This window comes from Colletotrichum aenigma, assembly GCF_013390185.1.
Source record: "Colletotrichum aenigma strain Cg56 chromosome Unknown KSG_Cg56_contig04, whole genome shotgun sequence".
NCBI lineage: Eukaryota > Fungi > Ascomycota > Sordariomycetes > Glomerellales > Glomerellaceae > Colletotrichum > Colletotrichum aenigma.
In genome coordinates, this window is record NW_023500910.1 from 6,619,337 (window position 1) to 6,642,107 (window position 22,771).

The following is a 22,771-nucleotide window of genomic DNA, read 5'->3' on the forward strand; positions in this document are numbered from 1 at the left end:
CTGGATGCCCCGGGCCTGGATGGTGCTGTGTTGGCTGTTGCAATGGATTCTGCTCCTTTTGGATTCGAGACCTCCTTTGTGAACAGCTGGCTGACCTTGCATCTCTCCGGATCTAGCTTCCACGATCGAACAAGGAATGCCCCGTCTGTAAGGGAGCCGAGGCCGTCTTCTTTCAGTCTCAACAGCGTAGCGCCGAGACTGGCATGGTAAGCCGATACCATTCTCTTGCTCAATGACGGACATTGGCTAACAGAGACCCAGAAATTGTTCTATGTTTGCTGCGATTGTGGTCAGATTTTCCAGTGATGGATCGAACCTCATGATACCCGAAGGTTAGAACAGAGGAGGACGTGGTCTTGCATATTACGGAGTCGGAAGGCGTTAGCGGTGGAAAAGGCTTCGGGCCATGACTTTGTGTTTTCATAGTACAAATTTCCAAATTGATGCGTCCCAGTTGTGGACGTGGTATTCTCTCGGCATGTGACTCTCCCCGGCCGACTTATTTTGTGACTGTGAATGGTAGGTAGATGGAGATTGGTATCGACAGCCAACCCGTGAAACGCCGGCTCATGCATTCATATAGTACAACCCCAATTCTCTCCTTTTTCCCTGTACATGTACAACTTTCTACACCTCTTCCCGCTTCCCCTGTCAACCGCGACTCGTCTATGCGTGCATGGGGGCCATGGAGAGAATCTTGCTCCACTTCTTCTTTCTCAGTTCGGCGCCGACAACACCGTTGATGCGGGAGCCGACGGGGTCACCGGACTTGTTGATGAGGACGCAGGCATTGTCGTCGAAGCGGATGATGCTGCCATCGGGGCGGAGGGACTGCTGCTTGGTGCGGACGACGACGGCGTGGCGCATGTCACCACGCTTGACCTTGTTGGCGGCGGAAGAGCCAGCCATGCCACCGTCACCGGCACCGCGGTGCTTCTGGACAACGACAACTATCCTGTCGCCTTTGCAACTGTTAGCGTTCGGGTTCGGGTCGTCGTACGCGGGGGCAAGGACTTCTCGTACCGATGCGGGCGTGTCGCTTCTGGCCGACGACCATGGCGCACTCGACAAGGGCGGCACCCGAGTTGTCGATGCATTGAAGCATCGTCTGGGGCATGTCAGTAATGGTTCCTACCGTGGTTATTCGTGGAGCTTCAGACAGACCTTTAATTGAATCATCTTGGCGGCAGAATCTGGAGTATGACGCTGATGACCAAATCTCCCCAAACAGTCGCTACACCTGAAGCTATCTCGATCAAGTGGACTGCAAAGTTGAAAATGCGGCCGGACAGCGGCGTTAGGTAATCCCGATGTAGCCAATGGGCGGGGGTTGCGGCGGGATGCACCGTGGGCGCTGCGGCGACGGGATGGGGTAGCGAGGTGCAGCTTGATTGGCTGACATAACCCGTCTCTTCCTTCCAAACCAAGGTGGTCAGTGCTACTATTTTGACGTCTCAGCTGTTCGGCGTGGGGCCAGTCGACGATAATTGCCTAGCCACTCGGGTTTGCGGGATTTGATTGGGCAAAGGACACTGCCAACCCCGGTAAGGCGCAATCCAATGTTTCCCTTTGCTGTTCCATCCTTCCTTCCTCCCCTGGAATCTGTCCAGTCCAGTCCAGTCTGGTCCTTCCAACTAAGAACCTGGAAGTACCTGCCTTACCACACCGGCTGGCTCTCTCTGCCATTGACCTTGGCGTTTTGGCATTGACAATACTAATTCGCACAAAGAAAGGGGAGCGCAGTACAGGAGACAGGGACATAGCAGCGAAACCCGCCTGACGACAAAGACAACGACGACGACACCGAAGAAGAAGACGACTACCCGACGACTAGAGAAGGGGCTGAATCAAGGACGGCGACTGCCACACTCAGATCCATCCAGCCTCACCCTCACCTCATTCTCATCACCTCTCTGTGTCTCGGCTTCTCATTTCCTTCTCTCTCTTCTCCTCCTCCTCAAGCAAGCACACGTACGCATTACCTGCTGCTGGACGCATTGCCCGTCTCATTGAGGAGGCCGTTCCTCTGTCCTATCTCTGGCCGCTGTTCTTTGTTCAGTCGTTGTTGAAGCCATTCCCTTACCTGATCTCCGCTCCTTCCCAACCCGCAACACCCCCGGTCGCCGTTATTTGTTTTTGCTGCATCTGCGTGTTGCGGGCTGCCGACTGCACCTCTTTCAATCTTACCCCGGCACCGCAGTGCAGCGCATTAATCTCAAATCTCCACCCAACACAACATTGGGATTTGTTTATGCCCCCTTTGAACCCGAGAGATATGACGACACCCGGCCTGAGCTGACCTTTCGACCACCTCTCTACCCTACCTACCTACCTAACGCAGCGGTACCTCGACTCACTCCGCGCACCTGTGCGTCTTCTCCCGGCCTGGGGACAACAACCTTCTTCCCGGCATCGCACATCCACAACCACCACCCGCTTGCGTTTCTGATTTTAGCGGCCAATCTTGCTTGCGACAACACCTCACCCCAGTCCACCACTCTGTCACCAGGTATTGTCGTCGTCAGCTCACGATATTCGATCGACCCGAACCCGTCCTCGTGCGCTCTGCTCTGCTTTGCGTGGGCTGTCGAAGGGAGCCCAACGTCGACCTTGGCCCTTCGTCCACTCATTGCGCTGTGCTCTGTGCGCCGCCGACGCCGACTTTGACGCTGGTCCCTGGATCCCCCCGACGCTCGTTTAGCCTTTTCAGCTCCTGCCGCAAATCCTTCTTTCATATTGCGCTGGAACTGACTTTGCGACGACCTCAAGATGCCGCCCTCTGCTGCGTCCAAGAAGCAGAAGCAAGCCCTTACTTTGGCCCAACTCGCCTCCTACGACGACTTTCTGACAGATGCCCTCGTTGACCATGTACGACCTTGATTCCGTCGCTGCAGCCCCTCCGCTCCTGCTGGGCGGCGCAGCCACGTATCCTGCTTTGGCGTAATGAGGCTGACCTTTTGTACAGGCATTCTACTGGACCACAATCCCCAAGAACCGCAATGGCTACCACCCGTCCCGAGGAATCCGCGAGGAGGAAATCACTCAAATCATTCAGTCCGAGATTGTCGTCAACAAAGACCTCGAGGCCGCCGAGCGCAAACTGCTAGCCACCGATGGCTTTCGCAAGTTCTTCAATGCCCTCAAGACAGACAAGGCCAAGGATGATTTCAAGCGCCACATGCGTCGCTACACCCAGGTCTACCTTCCCGACTGTCCTTTTGAAGTCAACTCCACCAATCGCTACACCATCGTGTCGCACGAGGCCGCCATCACCGCTCGACGCTTCATCAGGAGGAACGAGAACATCAAGTACCTTGCCGGAACCCAGGTCAACATCTCTCCCGAAGAGGAGCGAGAAATGACTGCCCGCAAGAAGGACTTCAGCATCATTATCTCCTCACGGAGTAAATGCGCCAGCTTGTTCATGGGCCCCGCGCGATTCGCGAACCACGATTGCGGTGCCAATGCGAAGCTGATGACTACGGGTACAGCCGGCATCGAGATTATTGCGACGAGGAACATTGAGGCCGGAGAGGAAATTACCGTCACGTACGCCGAGAACTACTTTGGAGAGGACAACTGCGAATGCCTCTGCAGAACCTGCGAGAACAAATGTGTCAACGGTTGGGCGCCTGCTGAGGGGCAAGTGATGGTTAAGAAGAGCATTGAGGAGTCACTGATGGACGGCTACTCTTTGCGCCGACGGAGGAGAGACGACAGCAGCGGTCCTTCATCCCGGACCCCTTCCGTTACTCCCGACATCCGTCCACGGGTCTCCAAATCTCGACTGAGGGGAGGAAAGTCTGCGCGAGATTCCTTGGCGGTCGACTCGCCAATGTCCGATGCGCTGTCGCCGAACAAGAAACGATCATTGGACTCGCTCGTCACACCACCCATCACTCCGTCAAAAAGGCGCAAGCTCTCCGCAACACAATCTGCACCTGCCCCCACCGAGCATGTCAGCTCGAGAGACAGCTCGGCCTCCGAGTCTGTGCGCAGCATGTCTCTGACGAGCGGCTCTAACGAAGACGGCTCGGTCACAGATATCACAGAACCGGAGAAGGATACACCGGAGCCGAGCCAGGCACGAAAGGCGGAATTGGTGAAGGAGGAGGATTGTGAGGAGTTGACGGAGCAGGTCTTGGCTCAGGCTGCGCCATTCTCTTCTCAACGGCTGGTGAAGACGGCTTCCACGGCATCGGTCGAAACGTCTAGTTCGACACGAGAAGCTTCCGTCGCAACGACTAGATCGATACCCATATCGTCCTTGTGTGATCCTCCTCCGCCGCCATCCGCGTCCTCTATGCGAGATACGTCAGTCGCTAGAGCCATGGCGTTTTCGAGTGACGCTGTCTCCTCCACGACCAGGCCCGTTATGAGCATCGCGGCCGCCATGTGTGAGAATATCAGCCCAAGACGAGTGGCAATGTCAGACGCTAGCATCTCTGGCAGAAACAGTTTGAAGATTATGCAGGTGGAGAGAATGGTGTCAACAAAAGAGCCGCTTACAAGCCCCCGCCATTTCGTGCAGGAAGCGTCAACTGCTGAGGCCTTGACGTCAATTGAGCAGGACGCACCGATCATTCGCAGCTCCGAGACGGTGCAGAGCTTGAAGGTCGAAGCACCGACGTCGACAGAGAATCCTGCGCCGATCATGGACAATATCAAAGTCTGTGCGGTGGTTGATGAGACGATGGAGGCTGCTGACCAACCGCCCCTGAAGAAGCGCAAGTACCAACGGCGCACCTTCATCAAAGAGACAACACCACCCGCGAAAACCCGAACGCCCGGCGATTACACGCTAACGCCGCTGCTGCTCTCTGAGCCGCAGACAGCTTGGGTACGCTGCATGAACTGCGAGACGGCCTTTGTGCAGCAGAACGCCTACTATACCAAGAGCTCGTGTCCGCGTTGCGAGAGGCATTCCAAGCTCTACGGGTACATATGGCCAAAGACGGAGAGAGCTGGACCCCGCGATAAGGAGGAGCGCATTCTTGATCACCGCCTCATCCATCGGTTCCTGGGACGCGACGACGAGGCGCGCATCCGCGGCCGAAAGAGACCTACCACAGGAGCGTCTTCAGAGGCAGGCGAGGAAGACGCGGGGTCGGAAGCCGGTGGCAAGGCGACGCCCAAGTACAGAATTGGAAACAGGCGCCAGAGAGCCGCAGACGAAGATTCCGGGGAAGCTGAAGACACAACCGGGTTGAGACGGAGCGGTCGGATGCGCAAGGCTAGCATCAAAGTGGCAGGCGAGTGACCAACCGGAGTGGTCCGGCACCAAGCCGAAAGGACCTCTTACGGCCCTGGGCGCAAATCGTGCCCCTTTGTTTTCTCGGGAGTAGAAACAAACGAGAGACGGATTTATAATTGGAACATGAGGGGACTGCCTTGAGCGGGAAGGCGGTCTCATGTTCTCGTTGCGGATTGTACATCATCAACTTTTGATTTTTGCTATGCATGCATAACCTGCACAGGTGTTGCGTATATACCTTACATACGACATTGATATCTTTTTACGGGGTCCTTCAGTCTGTGTGTACCACTGCGATCTGCAGGGCAGTGGACGGACAGAGACGAGAGGCACAGGGCACACATCTGTTTGGCGTTGCGTTGAGAGACAACATTCCAGCCGACTGTCTTGGCTGGACTGGGCTGGAGTTTTTTAGCTTTAGATAAGGAGGTATCGATGGCACACACACACCTTTACGAGTCTCGGTCTGCACTCTCGCCCGCAAACGAGTGAGATTCGAGGGAGTTTGGTGAGGCGAAGTGAGCCAAGGGGAGAGAATTGATGAGCTATTACAGACATATTTCCTGCATGCCATGCTCGTCCGCTTCCAGTATTTGTTTTTTTTTTCTCTTCCCCCTCCGACCCCAACTGTCGGAACCGGGCATTTGACCAACTTGCCTCCTGCTGCTGCTGCTTTCTCTTATCTGCATCTGCGGCCTGCATCTCACGGAAGTTCTTGGTGATGGTTTCGGTCGGCGACCGAAGGCGACTGACTGCTGTCCAGACACTACTCACCTCCGACATTTTGGCATAGACACACACGGCGTGCCCACCCACCCACCTCACACTCATTTGACACCGCACACATACATACACATACAACACACAATCCCCTCTCCCCCGCGCGGTGGACTCGAGCGACTGCATAAAAACGGTCCTGTCGCGAACGGTGCGTCGCTAGCCAACAACCAACCTGCGCTAGAACCCAGCAAACGCTATCCTGCTAGTCTCCCCTGCCCTGCTTGTCATAAAGCTCGAGCACACCACTACCGAACCACCGGCTCACCGACTTATATCTCTTGGCTCCCCTCTCATCACCTATTCTCTCTTCCCCCGTCTGGGATCCTTAAGAGGAGGAACCCCCAAAGTCGTCGCACTTCTTCGCCGCCATCCAAGCCTGCCCAATTGTTCGGGCCGGTCATCCAACATGTCAACAGAGACTTTCACACAAAAGAGTCTCCTCAATGCCGGCCTTTCGGGGCCCCAGAACTACTACTACTACTACTCTTCCGAGCCACAACAACATCACCACCTATACCACCCGGCACCAAGGCTTTCTGCGCTGGCCTCTCCACATCTCTCGGCCACGCGAGCGCAGGCTAAGCAAGCCAAGCTCTCCTCTAGGCGGTCAACAACATCGTCGAGCATGACCCGGCAACAACGCCGAGCATCGCAACAGCTTCAACCACAACCGCTTCACCCCCTGACAACCCTCGTTGCTGTCGTCTTCGACTTCTTTCTACGGGGCATCTTGGACCTCACCTGGCCGCTGCGGGAACTGTGCAGGATGCTCGTGAGGGGGGTGTTTGCCAGCCTGTGCTGGGCATATCACGCATTGCCGCTGCCGCTCGCCATGGGCCTGCTCTACTTTGGGTTCCAGAGCGTGCCAGACGCATTCCGCAGCGTCGAGGAGCTGAGGGCCGTCTACAGCAGCCGCCAGTTCTCAGTCATGGGCAGCAGCAGCGATGCATCCGGTATGGACGGACTCTACGCTCTGGGAGAGCTCGCACTCGTGCGATGGGGAGATTTGGGAGTGTCGTCGGTAAGTTCCAGAGCCCTGACATCATTTTACTTTGGTTTGTGTGTGTGTTCTTTTTTTTTTTTTTTTTTTTTCTTGGCTTCGAAATGCGTCCCATGTTTTGGAACGATTCGAAGCAGAGAAAAGCCAAAGAGAACCCTCCACCAAACCACATTTCACACATACACGGGGGAAAGTGACGAGGCTGACGGGTGTGGCCCAGGCGTTCTACTGTCTCGCTATGATGACCGCGGCGTATGCGGTAATGCTTCTTATTGAGATGCGCGACTACGTCCGCGACACCTGGGCGCTGATCCGGGACGAAGCTCTCGAGGTCAAGGCGCTGCGAGCGGACGAGTAGAGCTGGTTTCCCGAAAGGGCCTAGCTCTTCGTTCGTGGTCTGTCTGTGGTCCGATATCATCTCGGTCGCATTCAGTGTGGTATTAGTTGTTTTATTATTTGCTATTTGGCGCGGTTGGTCGAATGGGTGACGGGAAAAGAGATGAGCGATCGAAAGCGATGAAGGAAACGAGAGAGGAATCTGCGGTCGGGATTTTTTATTCCCATCGCAATTCCCTCGGTTTCGTCCTTTTCTTTTCCCTCTACTCCTTACGATCGTCATCCTCTCTCTCACTTGGGGGATAAGCAGGCGGCGTCGAGCGGCGTAAAAGTCTAAAAAGTTCCGCGCGGCGCTTTGGGCAAGAGTTTCGTTCTCTTGGCGTTTTGGGCATTTATTTTCGGATCATCGGACGAGAAAGAGAAACGGCGTCATTCTTCCTCGACAGGAAAAAAGGGAGCAAGATTCGGAACGAATGGAATGGATGTGTGTAAGGCTTGATGAGGGGCCGACAGCCGAAAGCGACGGGCTGGCCATGGGATACGGGAACGCATACAATTCTTGATGATGATGATACAATACTTAATGAATAAGACACAAGCTGTACACCACCACCTCAGATCCCTCACCTCTTGGGGCTTGGGGGCTGGATGGTTGTACACAAATCAAGTCCTTCTCTGCGCAAAAACCAAAGATCCCCGTTCTCCCGTTCTGCCCTCTGCGATACGCCAATTGTTTGCTTACACGTCTTATCGTCTACTCGGACTCGCTGGTGGAGTGACAGCTGCTGAGTGCTGATGCCCCTGCTGCAGGTTTGGTTTGCATGTTTGCTGCGGTCTCTCCCCTACACCATTGAACCCGCTCTGCTGCAACCAACAGGCCCCCAAGACGACCAGTAATTGGACGCCACAGCTCGCCTCGATCGCGATTCACCATCACCCCGGTCTTCCCTTGCTTCTTTTGGCTGATTGATTGTCGTGGTTCTGGTGTTTTCCCCGCAATTATTCTTCGACCCGACACCTCACCTGCAGCAACAGGCTGAAAGGGAAAGGGAATTGGCTGAGGCCCTGCGGCAGAGTGTCAAAGGTGTTTGCTGCCCATCGCTATCCTCCTGCAGCTCCCTTCTTCATGCAAGCATCAGAGCCAAGATGGAATCGCACGACTGGATTGATCACTGACAGACTGTGGCCGTCCTGGATCGATCGGCTGACTGGCTGACGGGCTGGCTGACGCTCCCGTTTCCCCTCCCGGACCTCCAACAAACCTCCGCCCTACCATCCTCTACCCCAAGCGTTCACCTCCTCCTCCAGCTGGCGTTTTGCGTCTCCCAAACCGACGGACTCGGGCGAAACGAGCGGCACCCCGTCGCCCACACTTCCCCGGGTGCCACAAGAGGCAACCACGCAGCGCCAGGTCTCTCTTTGTTTCCGAATACCGTCCAATGGCGAGGCACCCCGGCACGGACTCGGTGTACGATCGTAGGTTGAAGGCTGGCTGATGCCAGGTTCGCGGTGCTGCCTGTCCGTGGTGGGAACGCTCTTTTGGACCCCACGTGCTGCGGCGGTCGCAGCTGAGGCACCACGGTGAGGCGGCAAGCAAGGGCAAGGCAGACCTTGTCGTGGTTTTGCCCGTTTTGAACAGAGTTATTCTTGGCAGGCCTCGGGGGTTTCTCGTCTCTGGCCCCCTCGCTCTCTCTCTCTCTGCCTGGAGACGTGGGATGTGCGTGTGTGCGGCGCCGTTACGAAGTTTGCTATAAGGCTGGCGCTGCTGCGCGCGTCTGACCTGCTTCCCCCCACCCACCCATCATCCAGACACAATCATATGTCTGCTGTTGGCTGATCCATCTCGAGGATTGTTTGCCTGTTGCCTCCAACCTACATGGGCATGGCTGACCCTGCCTGACCCCGCGATTCATGTTGGGCCATTCCGTTCCATGTCTGATTCTTGTTCTTAAGCCGCTTTCCGAAAGTCTGATTCCTGCCTCTTCTCCCCCCTTTCTCTTTTCCTCTTGACACTGTGTTGCTCAGAGCTTATTTGAATCATTTGACCTGGTCTTTTTTTTTTTTTCCCGTCGATTACCGAGCGCGCGGGGAATTCTTCGACGCTGGGTTCAGGAACGTCGCAGGGAGAGAGCGATCTATTGAGACAACACCTGGTTTCGATTCCTACATTCCGGGGCGGCTGTTCATCACTGCACATCACACCGATCGGATTTGATTTTGAATGTTTTGTTTCGCCCGGTGAACACCGAGCTGAGAAAAGTCCCGCCAAGATGTTGAGAATGTTTGCCGGCATGGACGAGTTCGGGGGTATGCTGTTGGTGGTCATCGTGCTCATGGTCCTGGCGGTCGGGGCCTCCACCTTCAACTATGTGAGTTCCCAGACAGAAGCCTTCTTTGGTTCTTGGCATGCCATGTGTGTCTGTGTGTGTATATGTTTTTGTTTCTTGTCGCGGCATGCTGACCACTGTCTCGGGTAGATCTTGACGTCAGGAAAGAGCAAGGAGGTTGATTTCGAGGGAGAGGACGACTCTACCTATGCTTTTTACGCTTCCAGACGGAAGAGAGCTTCCAGTCAGGTCTCCGTGCGGCTTTGAGAGGGTATCCTTTTTGCTGAGACTGTGGCAGGTGTGAAGCGGGTGACTTTTGACATTTGACAAAGTCGCCTGTGAACCTTCTCGCCGAAGCGGATGCGGCATGTTGACGAGGACGGCCATAAGACGAACTGGGCTTTCCGAGGAGAGTCCGCTCGAGAGTATCGGCATATTACTGACGGAGACGGCGAACCATGTTCGCGATCTGTCCCAACCGACCATGAGCAGAGATCGATGACTAAGGGATTGAAGTGAATCGGGTTCTCGAAGAGAGCAGGACGTGAAGCAGGTGTTGCTTTGGTATGTACCGGTAGCAGACGATGTACGAATTCTCGAAGCAAAGGGCACTTGGCGATGGCATTGACGAGGGAAGTTTCTCAAGGTTGCGATGTTGAGTATACCAAAACCACCACGCGCTATGACAGCATGGGCAGCCACATTGCATGGCTCGATCGAGGTGGAATGATTTATGGGTATGGTCTAAGAATCAATCGGTTTGCGGGCTTGCTTTCTATCTTTCTTGCACTTGTACATTCATTGCATAGGTTGTCGATGGCGAGGTCGTTGTCGTCGACATTTCCTTGAAAAGACCCCAGTCAAATATGGGCTATGGAGTCTGAAAATTAGCTTGAAGCGTTCTTTCTTGGGTATTTGGCAAAGCACAAGATTTTGTTACAAACGCTACAAATCTTTCCACCTTCTTGATGGTGTCAAATGTGTTAGGTAAGTCGGTCGCTGCTCTATGTCTCAGTGAACTGCACGTTGAGAGATTTTGATGTACCGCGAACACAATTATACATTTATGCAATCGAAATCAGTACAGACACAATCAGATTCAACCGGTGGTTTCAGCTGTTCAGATCCGTAGGATCCAATTTGAAAGAGTCCAGGACGCCGGTCAAGAGTATACGAGACCTACTGCATCGTAGATGGGCTTTTTGGAGACGTCGACCAGGGTTGGATCACGAAATTAAAGACATTATGGTTTACTATCTATAAGTAACTGGAACAGTATTCGAATCATGGTGTCAATCGGAAAGTGTCCATGTTAACATAATTGCTCGACGCTCCAGAGCGATTGATAGTCTGGTCATTCGCCTCGTTGAAGCAGCAAATCATGAGCAGGTGGCGAGCACAGCGGCTCTTCTAGGTTCCCTGCCTCGTCAGTTGACCGTCGTCTAAAGTCGGGGCCTGCATCGCTTGCCACATGGTTGAAGTTGACATGAGGCTCTCCGATGATTCGACCTCCAGGCGAACACCGTTGGCAAGCCACATGAAAGTGGGACAACCCTCACCAAAGCCTAAAGAATCTCTGTCAGTGTAAGTACGCTTTGCGTGTGCATGACTATCTAGATGTACTGCGCGCCCTGATTGACGTCAGTGATGTCCCTAAATGCATTGAGTTGGTGGGATCTTGATGAACAGCACTGACTCAAGTGACACTGAGAGATGCTGCAGGTAACGACGAAGATGGAGGAGGCCTGTGCCTGGCGCAGTCGACAGCGCTGCCAGGGCCTGTGGGCGGCTGCGCATTCAGCGTTTATGCTTACCGCTGAGCGACCCTGTAATCCGGGATAGCCGAGCGATTATTTCTCCTGTTTTCTCGACGAAGGATGTAACGCGGTGCGGCGGGCTGGCGTCCCTGACCCTGGGGGCTGTGGCTGAGCGTAGATCATCGCCAGCCGGGCGACGCCGTTCCAGCGTGACTGTCTTTCGCGCGGTGGCTGTGAAGGAGGATCAGTAGGCAGACGTAGAGGGACACAGAGTGACATCACACCATGGGAAAATTGCACATTTAAATATTGAAGGGTCCGCCGGTCCAACACCGAGGATCTGGCTTGATTGTTGATTGACATCCAATCTCGGTCGAGCGAACCCGATTGTTCGTACACCAACCCCCAAACCCAAGAAAACATGCCTATCACCAAGCCCCTACCAGACGCCGCCGCAGATGAGGCCCCGCCGCCGTACCAAGAGAAACCATCCGGCAGTCCGGCGCCGGTTGACACCGGAAGCCCACCACCGGCGGGGAGCCCGGGGCCTTCCGTCCCGCCGGGCCAGGTCGCGCGCCAGTTCCCTCCGATGTTCAATGTCTATTCGCAAAGCTTCACCCGCACAATGCTCCTGGGCGAGCACCAAAACCAACCCTTCTACGCAATGTCAATCCACAGCGGCCTGGGCAGTTCGCCGCCAATCGTGCTGCACTCGGGACCGAGCAACACCCACCCTCCTCTTGCGTCGGTCGAGTTCCACAGCTTCAGCAGCAGGATGAGCATCACGCTGCCGCCGGCGCCAAAGGGCAGTCCGGGAGGCGCACCTATTACCGAGCTCGAGTCTCGCGCCGACTTCCCAAGTTACAGATATGTCTTTTCCATGGGGGTGGGCCCCAACTGCGAGAGGCTGGAGCAATTTGAATGGCGGACGAGTTCCGGCGAAGCAATTGGCATTCTGGACGGTAGAAGCAGAGGACACAAGTTAGTACGGCTGTCTCAGACCGTCCCAGCCAATGCACCGCCCGGCGTGTTCAGAGGAGGCGACGGCAAGGAGGTTGTCGCGGCCTGGACAAACGCCCACACGAGCATGACCAAGGCCGCCAAGTTCGCCTTTATGGGCAGCGGATTGACGGGAGAGCTGGGCGAGCGCTGGGCAATCATGGCCGCCATATCCGGTCTGGCTATATTTGAGCGCGAGAGGCAGCGAAGGCGCAGAAACGCCTAGCGTACCGCACGCGCGCATATAAGCTACTTGGGTGGCGGCTTGGGGATTGCATCTCCATTTTGGAGTCTTGGCTTCAATTTGGCGCTTCTTGGATGCACGATTGATTGCTGGCATGTTGACGAACTGTTTCGTTTTGTTTTTTGATACCCGCATCTTTAGACAAACATGAATACCAATGAGCAGATAAGCTCAATACTTGCAAGACAATGACTCGGAAAGTTCTGCGCTCTGTCGCTTTTTGCTGTTTGATGGCGCTCTGTCTTAACTGTCTAAGCCTACCTACCTTGTCGGTTTCTGCGAAGGGGTTGCCGTCAGGGGGGAATATTCTGCGTGCTTCAGGTTGAGTGAAGCTGCCACCTCTTGTTTAAGTCGAGTCAGGGGCAGAACACAGAGGGATCTCAACCTCTGTGAACCACAGGAACCAACATTGGACTCGGCCGAAAAAAAGACACAACGAAGGTAAAAGCCAAGCTTCGCGCTTCCAGTCGAGATCTCATCCCCACGAAGGCACCCCAGCATCACATCATGAAAAGTCGTGAGAGTGGACTGTGTGCTGGAGACGGTTGGATACCCAGGCGAGGATTTCCATATGATCGGCGATGTTTTGTGCATCCCAGGGGCGGACTGATCGGGCAGAACAGTTGGGATACCCCTGCAAGACATCTGGTGGGTGGTGCAACGCCGATGTGAAGTTGCAACGAGGGGGGCCCAGCAACCTGGCCGCGGTGGAGAAGCGAAAAGACGTGCGTGATGTGCGGTGAAGCGCTGGGCTGGGATGAGAGAGATTTGACGGGGATGAAAGATGGGATGGAGTGACGGGGATGGGCCGGCGAGGACGCCCCTTGGGAGGGCCCAGCGGCTGGCAAACGGCACGGCGCTCCGAAGAACGTTGATGACTTTGCAGTCCTTTTAAACGAAGTCTTTGCAGAGAGGAGGAACTGTCGGTGATGACGACGGTTTCAAAACGTCTCTTTGCATTGAGAGATACATTAGGCGCCCGGCGCCAACGACGTGATGGCCCTGGACCAACATCACTTGCATCGTGGAGTGGGCACGGGAAGTCTATCTACTATTAGGAAGGGCAGCATAGCGTCGAATTTTGAATGACGAATAACGATACGCGCTGGGTTGCGGGCAGTGGGCGGTGGACAGCGGGCAGTGGCGTACTTTAAATCAATCTCGCATCGAAGAATCCTTTTTCGTCTAGGCTGACGGATCATCGGCTCAGCAGAGGAATCAAGCGTAATTTTGAGTCCCATCAGCCTAGGCGGATAACAGTCCATGCTACCGTAACTTGGGCTTCGGATAACCACCGCAAGGCCCACGAGGATCCATCAACATCCATCTGTTGGATTCTTTTGGGTCTTCCGAGAGAGCTCATGTCCGAAGTTGGTGAGTCGACGGACGGTAGAAAATCAATAGAAACAACTCGGGACCAACGGCAGCGAGGCCAGGCGAGATTCGAGAAGCCTCGGATCCATAACTCTTTTCCCTAGTTTAAGCCTATGTCCGGAATGGGGGCAGACCAGGCCCAGCAGGCCCAGCCAGGCTAGCCGGTCTAGCCAGCCGAGCTTCCCTTCCTGCAGAGATAACCACCTGAGGCCTGCGTTGTTGGTGTTTGCCCTGCTCCAGAGATTATTGTAATGAGATCAGGAGGAAGGAGTCGACGAGCCTGGACGCGCTCAGGTCAAGTTGTTGGCGGCAAAGTCTCGATTGGTGGAAAGGGGGCGAAAGCAGGCTGCTGTCTGCAGGGGGGAGAGCAGTTTTTGAGCAGCACGCTGCCCGCGCGGTGCCCCTTGAGGCTCCGCAGCAGCGGCCAGCCACATGGAGGTCAGCCTCTATTGGGAGATGGCGCGTAGAATGTTGATTAAAGATGCGGAAACTGCAGGGCGAATCTGGCGATAATTAAGAAAGGAGAGGGTCAGGACTTGGCGGTTTCAGGGTGGCCGCCGGGATCAAGCGGAGGCCTGACCGGGGGGTGACCGGGGGGACGACGGCTACACGACCAATCGGCACGGCCAGCGAAGGCCGGGGAGGGGGATAGACACCCTGCGGCCCCGGTCACCCCGGCCGGTGATCCTGGTCGGTCGTCCAGTCATCCCATGTCCTGTCGAGGGGGCTGCTGTCTCATCCATTTTTTTTTTACATGTCAACCCCAACTCAGCAAACTCACATTGCTTCTGCTGCCCAGTGTCAACCACCATCATGACCACACATCTAGACTAGTAGAAGTCACTTACGGATACACGCACCATCTCTGCTAGTGTGTGTCCGCACCTTGCCCACCTACTATGCTTCACACACACTCCCGCGTAAGCGCAGTCGGCACTCGCCTGTCTGCCCCCTCTCCTCGGCCTGGCCCCTCCCCAATCCCAGCTGCGTGGATGCGCCCAGAAGATGGCTTCATCCCCCTTTCGCGTGTCTAACGCCAAAGGTGAGACCTGGCCTTGCAGTTTGCATTCACCTCTCGCAGTGAAGCGGTTAATCAACCACCCACATCCCATGATCCTGGCTTGACTCCCGCATACGCGAGATCCTCCCCCTCCCCATGTTCCTCTCCTCTCTCCACCAGCCTGGCCGAATATGATTGTCCTGCGTATAATTGAAACTTTGGCGGAGCGGCGGGAATGACCCTTTCAATCTTGACCCGATGTATGCGAACGCCCTGGACTCTCAACGGCCCAAGTGACCGTCTTGGGAACAGGGCCACGATGCCTTCCCGCATATATCATCGCCGTCTCCCAACCATCACCACTCCTGGTTCTTCCTTCTTTCGATCCATAGTGTTCAGCTTCACTTGACCTGTGATTCTATCTCATTCCTTCGTTCAGATTCGTCATTCTTTTCACTTGACCAGGTAGTCATTCATTTTCGGTCTCAGACCTCACAACTCTCATTTCCAAACTACCCAGATATTCTCACAGTCAAGCCACAGGCGCCTTTTGATCAACTCTCAACAAACCAACCCACAACAAATTCGCCAAAATGAAGTACACTGTCGCCTCCCTTCTTGGATCCGCAGCCCTGGTGGCTGCCCACGGTTACGTCGAGAACGCTACGATCGGCGGTGAAGCCTACACCTTCTACCAGCCCTACCAGGACCCCTACTCCAGCCCTGCCCCCGAACGTGTCTCTCGTCCCATCCAGGGCAACGGCCCCGTTGAGGACATCACCAGCATTGACATCCAGTGCGGTGGCTACTCCGCCGGTGGTGTCAAGGGCTCTTCTCCCGCCAAGCTCGAGGCCAAGGCCGCCGCCGGCTCCGAGGTCACCCTCAACTGGACCCTCTGGCCCGAGTCCCACATCGGCCCTACCATCACCTACATGGCCAAGTGCCCCGACGCCGGCTGCACCGACTACCTCCCCGGCACCGACGCCGTCTGGTTCAAGATTCAGGAGGATGGCCGTGACGGTACCTCCAACACCTGGGGTGCTACTCCTCTCATGAAGGCTGGCAACTCTGGCGTCAAGTACACCATCCCCGAGTGCCTGGCCCCCGGCCACTACCTCGTCCGCCACGAGATCATCGCCCTCCACGCCTCCTACCAGTACCCTGGTGCCCAGTTCTACCCCGGCTGCCATCAGCTTGAGGTCACCGGCTCCGGCAGCACCTCTCCCTCCGACCTTGTCGCCTTCCCCGGTGCCTACAAGGCCGCTGACCCTGGTATCACCTACGATGCCTACAAGGCCCAGGAGTACACCGTCCCCGGCCCTGCCCTCTTCTCCTGCTCCGGTGGCTCCGGCTCCGGCTCCGGCTCTGGTGCTGCCTCTTCCGCCGCCCCTGTCGCTACCTCCGCCGCCGCCTCTGCTCCCGCCGCCTCTGCCCCCGCCGCTACCTCCGCCCCTGCTGCTACCTCCGCTGCCGCCACCACCTCCGCCCCCGCCGCCGCTGCCACCGATGCCGCTGATGAGGAGGACTGCCCCGTCGAGACCCCCACTGCCACCGCTGCCATCACCCAGGCTGCTGTCTCCGAGGCTGCTGCCACCCCCACCGACGCCGGCGACGACGAGGAGGACTGCCCTGCTGAGTCTTCCGCCGCCCCTGTTGCCACTGCCACTCCCACCCAGGCCGCTGGTGGTGATGATGAGGATGACTGCCCTGCCGAGTCTGAGGCTCCCGTTGCCTCGGCCACCCCTACTCCCACCCAGGCTGCCTCCGACGACGAGGACGACTGCCCTGCTGAGTCTGAGGCTCCCGTCGCCACTCCTACCCCCACCCAGGCTGCTGATGATGAGGAGGACTGCCCCGTCGAGACCCCCGTTGCTAAGCGCATGACCTTCCACGAGCGCCGCAACCTTTAAGCGGCCTCTTGGTGTCTTCGACGCCTAGATGGCTAAGGGAACGAGCTTCCCGGGCTGCCGGTGGATATTCACGCTTGTGGTGTCCCCGACGCTGATCGGTCCCCAGACCAATCCGTTTCATGTATAAAGTCTTTGTTGTATATCGTTTTACCTCACGCATATATCAGAACGATTTAGATCGTATCATTCTCACGTTCCAACTTGGGTCACTCTTGCCTTACTGTGACGTGTAAATGTGCTGTTAATATTCGATCTGTTGCAACCACTTCATTGCTTTCAAAATCTAATCCATCTTGAGATTGGCGTTGTATGTAGCTTTTGCCCTTTTCTACTTGTGAAAAAGCACGGCACACAAGTTACGTACTTCGTCTGCAATCAGTCAAGCTTCAGTCATCAAAATGTAAAAGCATTGAAAAATGCCAATGACATTGGTATATGTGGTCATTACATCGTAAAGAGAATCTCTCCTGTCCGTACCCATAAACTATGATATGAGTCTTCACTATGTACCATGTAGCACACGAGGGAAGTCTTTTGACACATCCATTAGACGCTACCGCTTCCTCCACTGCGCAGGCTAGACTTCTCTGCACCATGACCATGGCTAGGTATAGCAGTAGGAGGCGTTGAGCGACGCTTTCGCAGCATGACGAACGCGATGGCACCAACAATAGCCACGACACCGAGGGTGACCATGGCGCCAATGACACCGGCGACAGCGTTGGACATGCCGCCGCTGCTCTTGCCAGAATCAGAGCTTGAGGCTTCCTCCTGGTTGGCGAAGCAGAAGTCCGCAACACTAGAGCAGACAGAGCACCATTCTCCGACGGTGCTGATCGCACGCTCTTGCATCTCTGACACGAAGCGCGGCCAGGATAGAGACTCTTCGTTGGTTCCAAATAGGGGGTACGGCGACAGCTCGCCAAAGGTGCTGTTTCGGAACAGAAAGCGCACACGGAGGTCGTCGTCGGCGTTTTCAGGGAACGTCGTCCTGTCGTCGCTGAACAGCTCGAAGGCGATGGTGGAAGCATAGTCCGGGAGACCGGTGAAGTTGACCGAGAGGGGGACGAGGTCGACGAGACCGAAGAAGGCGAGGAACGTGTCGTAGCTACCGGAGAGCAGGGAGAACTTGAGCTTGCCCTTGGAGGTGACGGTCTGGTTGAGTTGCGCGAGGATACCGGCTGTCAGAGTCTGCGCGTGGACGGCCCGCGCCGGCTGGGAAGCGTTGAAATTGTATCCGAACTCGGAGCTGTCGGCGAGAGTGCGCAGCTGGAAGAGCTCCTCGTCCGTGACGTTGCGAGCCAGGGACGTGCTGTTGTGGGTGCGAGCAACGTTGATGAGGTCAAAGATGTCGTAGGCATTCTTGTATGTCATGTTCTCAGGCTTGTAGTCGTACACGCTCTCAAGGACGTCGTAAAGGCCGCCATAGAAGTCCTTGGTCGTCTCCATGCGAGTCTTGAACTCGTCGCTCTGCTCAAAAGACTTGTAGGCCGCCGCGTTGGCGGGACAGCCATCGTCGCCCTTGATCCAGATGGTGTCCGGGGAATTCGCGTTCTCGCCGTGAAGGAACACATACTGATATCCATTCAGGGGGCTTGTGCTTTCGCTGCCGTTGTTGAGAGTGGTGGCGGCGATTTCGGCATCCAGGTCAACGAGAGGGGGGTAGAGACCTTGGAGGAAGGCTGTAGCTGAGTTCTTGAGGAGACTCTGGTCCGGGGCACTGGCGTAGATCTGCGACGAGACATACTTGTCCTCGGAAATGTTCAGAATCCGGTGAGGGGACCCGGACTCCAGGTAGCGGCTGCGGTAGTCACTGCCGACTTGGAAGCACTGGTTCGCACCAACGCTCGTGATGGCTTGAGCTCCATAGTGCTTCGTGTTACCTAAGTCGTTTCAGTCAAAGTTGCGTTTGAGTGTGACATATGACAGTCAACTTACGGTCTCCATGGCGGGTAAAGACTACCACGCCGTGGACAGTCTCGGCGACGGCGGTGCTGGCAAGGATGCTCGCAACAGCCAAGGATTTCCCGATCATAGTAGCAAAGCTATGAAGAGCCTACTCCGGCTCTGTTTGGGTATCAAATAATGGCTCCGTACGTTGAAATCGTGAGGTCAGACACGCTGCAAAAGACTTCGTGAGGCTTTTAATGTTTCTAAACAGCCCACCCCCATTCCTGCACGCCGCCCACTACCCGTCTCCCAGAGGGGCATCGTGCTGTCAAAATGTCATGTAAGGCGTCGCGCAGAAGCGGGGGAATCACACATGTTTCCCAGTCTCGTGGCGCGGAGATGCTGAGGATTTGGTATCGGTTGACTGTTGCCAAGAAGCCAAGTACTTGGCATACATCGTGACGAATCAACGCGGGCGATAAGAACAGCGGTCGTGGCCGGCCGGTCAGTAAAATTCGCTCTGAGTACCGCTAAGCAAATCGAAGCCGACTTGGCGGAGGGGTTGTCAACCTTCTTGCCTCTTCCGTTGGGTGAGGGTCGTTCGGCGGGAGTGCATGAGGCCGGGCCGCTAGATCGGAGCCCCCCCACAACGCCGAATACTAAGTTACTGGCGGTTGAAACATCTTCGTCAATTGTCTTCATGGTAATCTGACCCCTGCGGTTGATACATCTCGATGTGGCTGCTGAGAATTATGTGTTGGGTAGGGGGAAGCCGTTAGGGGATGCCAATCTGTAAAGATTCGACCTAGGCGCCCTCATCATTTGACTCTATCTGGTCCAACATAGTAGGATTCGCTTCAGCAGGCACTGACACTATATCGGTCTCGTCACAGGTATCTTAGTCTGTGAAGCATTTGGTCCCATACTCGGCTGGGCTAAAGAGACGCCAACTCAGGGGATAAGTTCTGGCTTCACTACTAGAGTCGGAGACAGAGCTCATAAATTCGTTTCAAAAGACTTACATCATTTTTGTATGTATATCTTCGAGTTGTCTTGATTGCCCCCTGGCTCACGTGTAAGATTTCTCGTGGGCTTGGTGTTTGAGTACCACACTATACCTGTATTCTTGAATATCGGCAGTGCAATGCACAGCTTACAAGTCATGGCAAGACAGATGACCCATTCTACAGACGTCTGTCATGCCAAGCTATAAGTTTGGAATTCTAGGGTTGTCAACAATCTAACACTTTTGTTAATTAAATCACGCCATCGTCAGCCAATTGCAAGCCGTCAAGTTTAAAAACATAGTACGGGAGTCATATCCACCGCAACCGATACCCGGTTCTAAGAGTCAGATAAGTGCTCTGCGGTGATGACACAATCCATACTGGCTAGGGCCTATTACTTTAACATAGTGGACAAGTCCGCAACTTAACCGATGACTACTAAGGTGGGTTATGGGAGGCATGAAGGGCATCACCTAGACTGTCCCAACGGGACCCGGCTGGAAAGGACCAAGGATATGTCAGTGTCGAATGTCTTACCTCGCTTGGCTTGGATGAACATCCCACAAATTTGCAGTGACCTCAGGAACTGGAGCGTCCATGGCAGAGATGCCGTTCTGGGCGCGTCGTTGGCGGCTAAGCAATTTGACCTTGGGACAAGTCCAAATCTTTAGTTAGGCGCATTCAGCAGCAGGTAACCTAGTATAAGCCAAACAAATCTGGACAGATACATTTGATAGTCCCGAGGCTGGCATAGAGGTTGGTTTTAAGCTGTGGGGGATCATGTGGGATGAGTTAAGCGCACCGCCATGCATCTCGGCAACACGCGCGCAGCATGGGACCGGACTTTGGGAACAGATGTGAAAAGTTGTTTTCGATTTCGAAGTTGGGTTTTTCATCAATGCTACTTTCAATGAGGATTTGTTTCCTTGAGTCGCACGTTTCAGATTGGGAATCCTGCGATGGCACTGTCAGGCAGGCAGTTGAGATTGACGATATAGGCAATAGGCCATCAAGATGCTCTGACAAAAACAGGGACATCCGTAGAGGAAAGCCATGGGAGACTAATCCCAAGTTGCTATGCGATTCAACACCACTCGATGCGGCGCGCAGAGAGGATGTTTGAGAAACCATCTACTAATAGCTCTGACGATACATCCGCTACTTCACCGTTTTACATCGTTCATATCGGGCCGCGACTGTCCGTCTACTTATGCCAGATGGTTTGGGAGGCACGGAGGTCAAGCAGGGGAACTAATGTGAGGTATGCCGTTGTCAATGGACTTTCAACAGTTCACCCGGACAACCAATGAACACGAAGCTAGGTAAAGCGTTGCAGGCCAAGACGGCGAATGCCGCTTCCCGTCTATCAGAACAGAAGTTCCAAATTTCACCCGGAAAATCAGATCCGACGGGGAGCCTAGGCCATGTTACGGGTGGCAGCAATTCTGTGAAAAGCCGTATTACTGATGGTGGTGAAGATCATAGACAAGACCTTGGCGAGGCAAATGGAGGATTTTATGTGTCAGTGGTAGGACGGCATCTGCAAGCAATTGGCTTCGGTGAAACGGAGGACTGTGGCGTATCTGCATTAAGCCGGGGGAAGCACACACTTGTCGACGTGTCTGGATATCTGGCAACGAAAGCCCAGGGAGGTCAGCACTTTTTTGTGCAAGTTGTTTAATGAATGCCAAACATTCGCCCGGACAAAAGACCTTTCGTGAATCTGGCATCCCTGCTGATCCTGGTGGCGTCTGGGTGATATCTAACGACCTTCCTTCTCTCGGAGAAAGTATCGGAGAAAGCCAGTAATGCGAGGTCTAGTTATCAACACGAGTCGATAAGGGATTCTTGCGTGATCGCTCGGGTTTATCCCCGTCGTAAAGCCACACGCTCGCTCCGCGGTCGGTCTCGGTCGAGATAATCACACGCCCACTGCCCAGGCATTGTCACCGGTGGAAAAGCCTGCAAAGTCAGGAATGCAATTGATAGTGGGCTGAGACGATTGTGCGGTGTGGATGCGCAAAGCTGCTGTTGTGGGACAGCGGCTGTCGGTCGGAAGCCTCATTGGGGAAGAGAAGCTTGGCCTGGGAGACCCTGGTTGAGGGGGCCATTGGCCAATAACGCAATGTCAGGTTGGAAATGGCTAGATTTTGAAGCCTGAACGACCAGTAACAGAAGAATGTGGGAGCCCGGATGTGTTTGTTGAGTCCAGATTATTGGACAATGTGATCAAGTCTCTTAGCCCAGCCAAAACGTGCCCTCGACCTCGACGATATCATCGTCGTTCAGCCTCTGTACCTCAACGATTGTTCTGGGCGGGAACAGCACCTTGCCGGTGGTGTTCAGCTCAGCCCAAACCTCATTCTGGACTTGGTTGACGATGGGGCGATAGCGATACATGTCCGACACATAGACAACCAGACGAACGCATGATGTCTGGAAACATGTCAACAGGGGTAACTTTTTCACTGCAGTGGGAGTCATGTCCTGACCAGATCGGACCCCGCCGACCGCGCCAAATGGGCCATGTTCTCATATGCCAGGCGTATTCTGGGATACCCGATTTCAGCGAGCGAGCTGTTTGAGGGATGTATCCCACGAACGCCGGCGATGTAGAGCGTTGGGCCTGCGATGGACAGCAGGCTGTAGGGCCCCGTGACATCGTAGCTAGTCGAAGGGTTGATGTATTTCACGCCCAGCGGGGATGTGTAGTTTGGTTCCAGAGTTGGCTCTGGTGATTGTGGAGATGTATTCGCTGCTGCGAGCGCAAACAGAAAACATGTTATGACACCAAAGAATTTCATTGCGAATGTTTCCTGTGATGGCGTGTCTTTGGCAAAGAATTGGACAGCCTCAACGCCAAAACGGTTGTATATAAGAGGCCATACTCGGT

General features: G+C 55.0%; 8 protein-coding genes across 8 annotated transcripts; 5 read left to right on the forward strand and 3 right to left on the reverse strand.

Moving 5' to 3' along the window:
• Nucleotides 1–666: 666 nt before the first annotated feature.
• On the reverse strand, nucleotides 667–1,179 carry CGCA056_v007621 (54S ribosomal protein L38; the record flags this gene model as incomplete). The annotated part of the gene is made up of 3 exons (XM_037322869.1): nucleotides 667–962; nucleotides 1,024–1,108; nucleotides 1,165–1,179. 3 exons carry the CDS (start codon nucleotides 1,177–1,179, stop codon nucleotides 667–669), a joined length of 396 nt encoding a protein of 131 aa, XP_037178843.1.
• Nucleotides 1,180–2,769: 1,590 nt separating this feature from the next.
• On the forward strand, nucleotides 2,770–5,260 carry hlm-1 (Histone-lysine N-methyltransferase set9; the record flags this gene model as incomplete). Its single annotated transcript, XM_037322870.1, has 2 exons — nucleotides 2,770–2,868; nucleotides 2,966–5,260. The coding sequence occupies 2 exons, from the start codon at nucleotides 2,770–2,772 to the stop codon at nucleotides 5,258–5,260; spliced, it is 2,394 nt and encodes a 797-aa protein (XP_037178840.1).
• Nucleotides 5,261–6,440: 1,180 nt separating this feature from the next.
• CGCA056_v007623 (uncharacterized protein) lies at nucleotides 6,441–7,392 on the forward strand (the record flags this gene model as incomplete). The annotated part of the gene is made up of 2 exons (XM_037322871.1): nucleotides 6,441–7,055; nucleotides 7,255–7,392. The coding sequence occupies 2 exons, from the start codon at nucleotides 6,441–6,443 to the stop codon at nucleotides 7,390–7,392; spliced, it is 753 nt and encodes a 250-aa protein (XP_037178841.1).
• Nucleotides 7,393–9,640: 2,248 nt separating this feature from the next.
• Nucleotides 9,641–9,964, forward strand: CGCA056_v007624 (uncharacterized protein; the record flags this gene model as incomplete). Its single annotated transcript, XM_037322872.1, has 2 exons — nucleotides 9,641–9,739; nucleotides 9,848–9,964. The coding sequence occupies 2 exons, from the start codon at nucleotides 9,641–9,643 to the stop codon at nucleotides 9,962–9,964; spliced, it is 216 nt and encodes a 71-aa protein (XP_037178846.1).
• A 1,911-nt stretch (nucleotides 9,965–11,875) lies between these two features.
• CGCA056_v007625 (uncharacterized protein) lies at nucleotides 11,876–12,679 on the forward strand (the record flags this gene model as incomplete). Its single annotated transcript, XM_037322873.1, has 1 exon — nucleotides 11,876–12,679. The coding sequence occupies one exon, from the start codon at nucleotides 11,876–11,878 to the stop codon at nucleotides 12,677–12,679; it is 804 nt and encodes a 267-aa protein (XP_037178847.1).
• A 2,985-nt stretch (nucleotides 12,680–15,664) lies between these two features.
• Cel61a-5 (Polysaccharide monooxygenase Cel61a) lies at nucleotides 15,665–16,981 on the forward strand (the record flags this gene model as incomplete). Its single annotated transcript, XM_037322874.1, has 1 exon — nucleotides 15,665–16,981. The coding sequence occupies one exon, from the start codon at nucleotides 15,665–15,667 to the stop codon at nucleotides 16,979–16,981; it is 1,317 nt and encodes a 438-aa protein (XP_037178844.1).
• Nucleotides 16,982–17,527: 546 nt separating this feature from the next.
• On the reverse strand, nucleotides 17,528–19,016 carry CGCA056_v007627 (Testicular acid phosphatase-like protein; the record flags this gene model as incomplete). Its single annotated transcript, XM_037322875.1, has 2 exons — nucleotides 17,528–18,864; nucleotides 18,920–19,016. The coding sequence occupies 2 exons, from the start codon at nucleotides 19,014–19,016 to the stop codon at nucleotides 17,528–17,530; spliced, it is 1,434 nt and encodes a 477-aa protein (XP_037178845.1).
• A 3,100-nt stretch (nucleotides 19,017–22,116) lies between these two features.
• yjgF-1 (2-iminobutanoate/2-iminopropanoate deaminase) lies at nucleotides 22,117–22,682 on the reverse strand (the record flags this gene model as incomplete). Its single annotated transcript, XM_037322876.1, has 2 exons — nucleotides 22,117–22,314; nucleotides 22,371–22,682. 2 exons carry the CDS (start codon nucleotides 22,680–22,682, stop codon nucleotides 22,117–22,119), a joined length of 510 nt encoding a protein of 169 aa, XP_037178848.1.
• Between the last annotated feature and the right edge of the window lie 89 nt (nucleotides 22,683–22,771).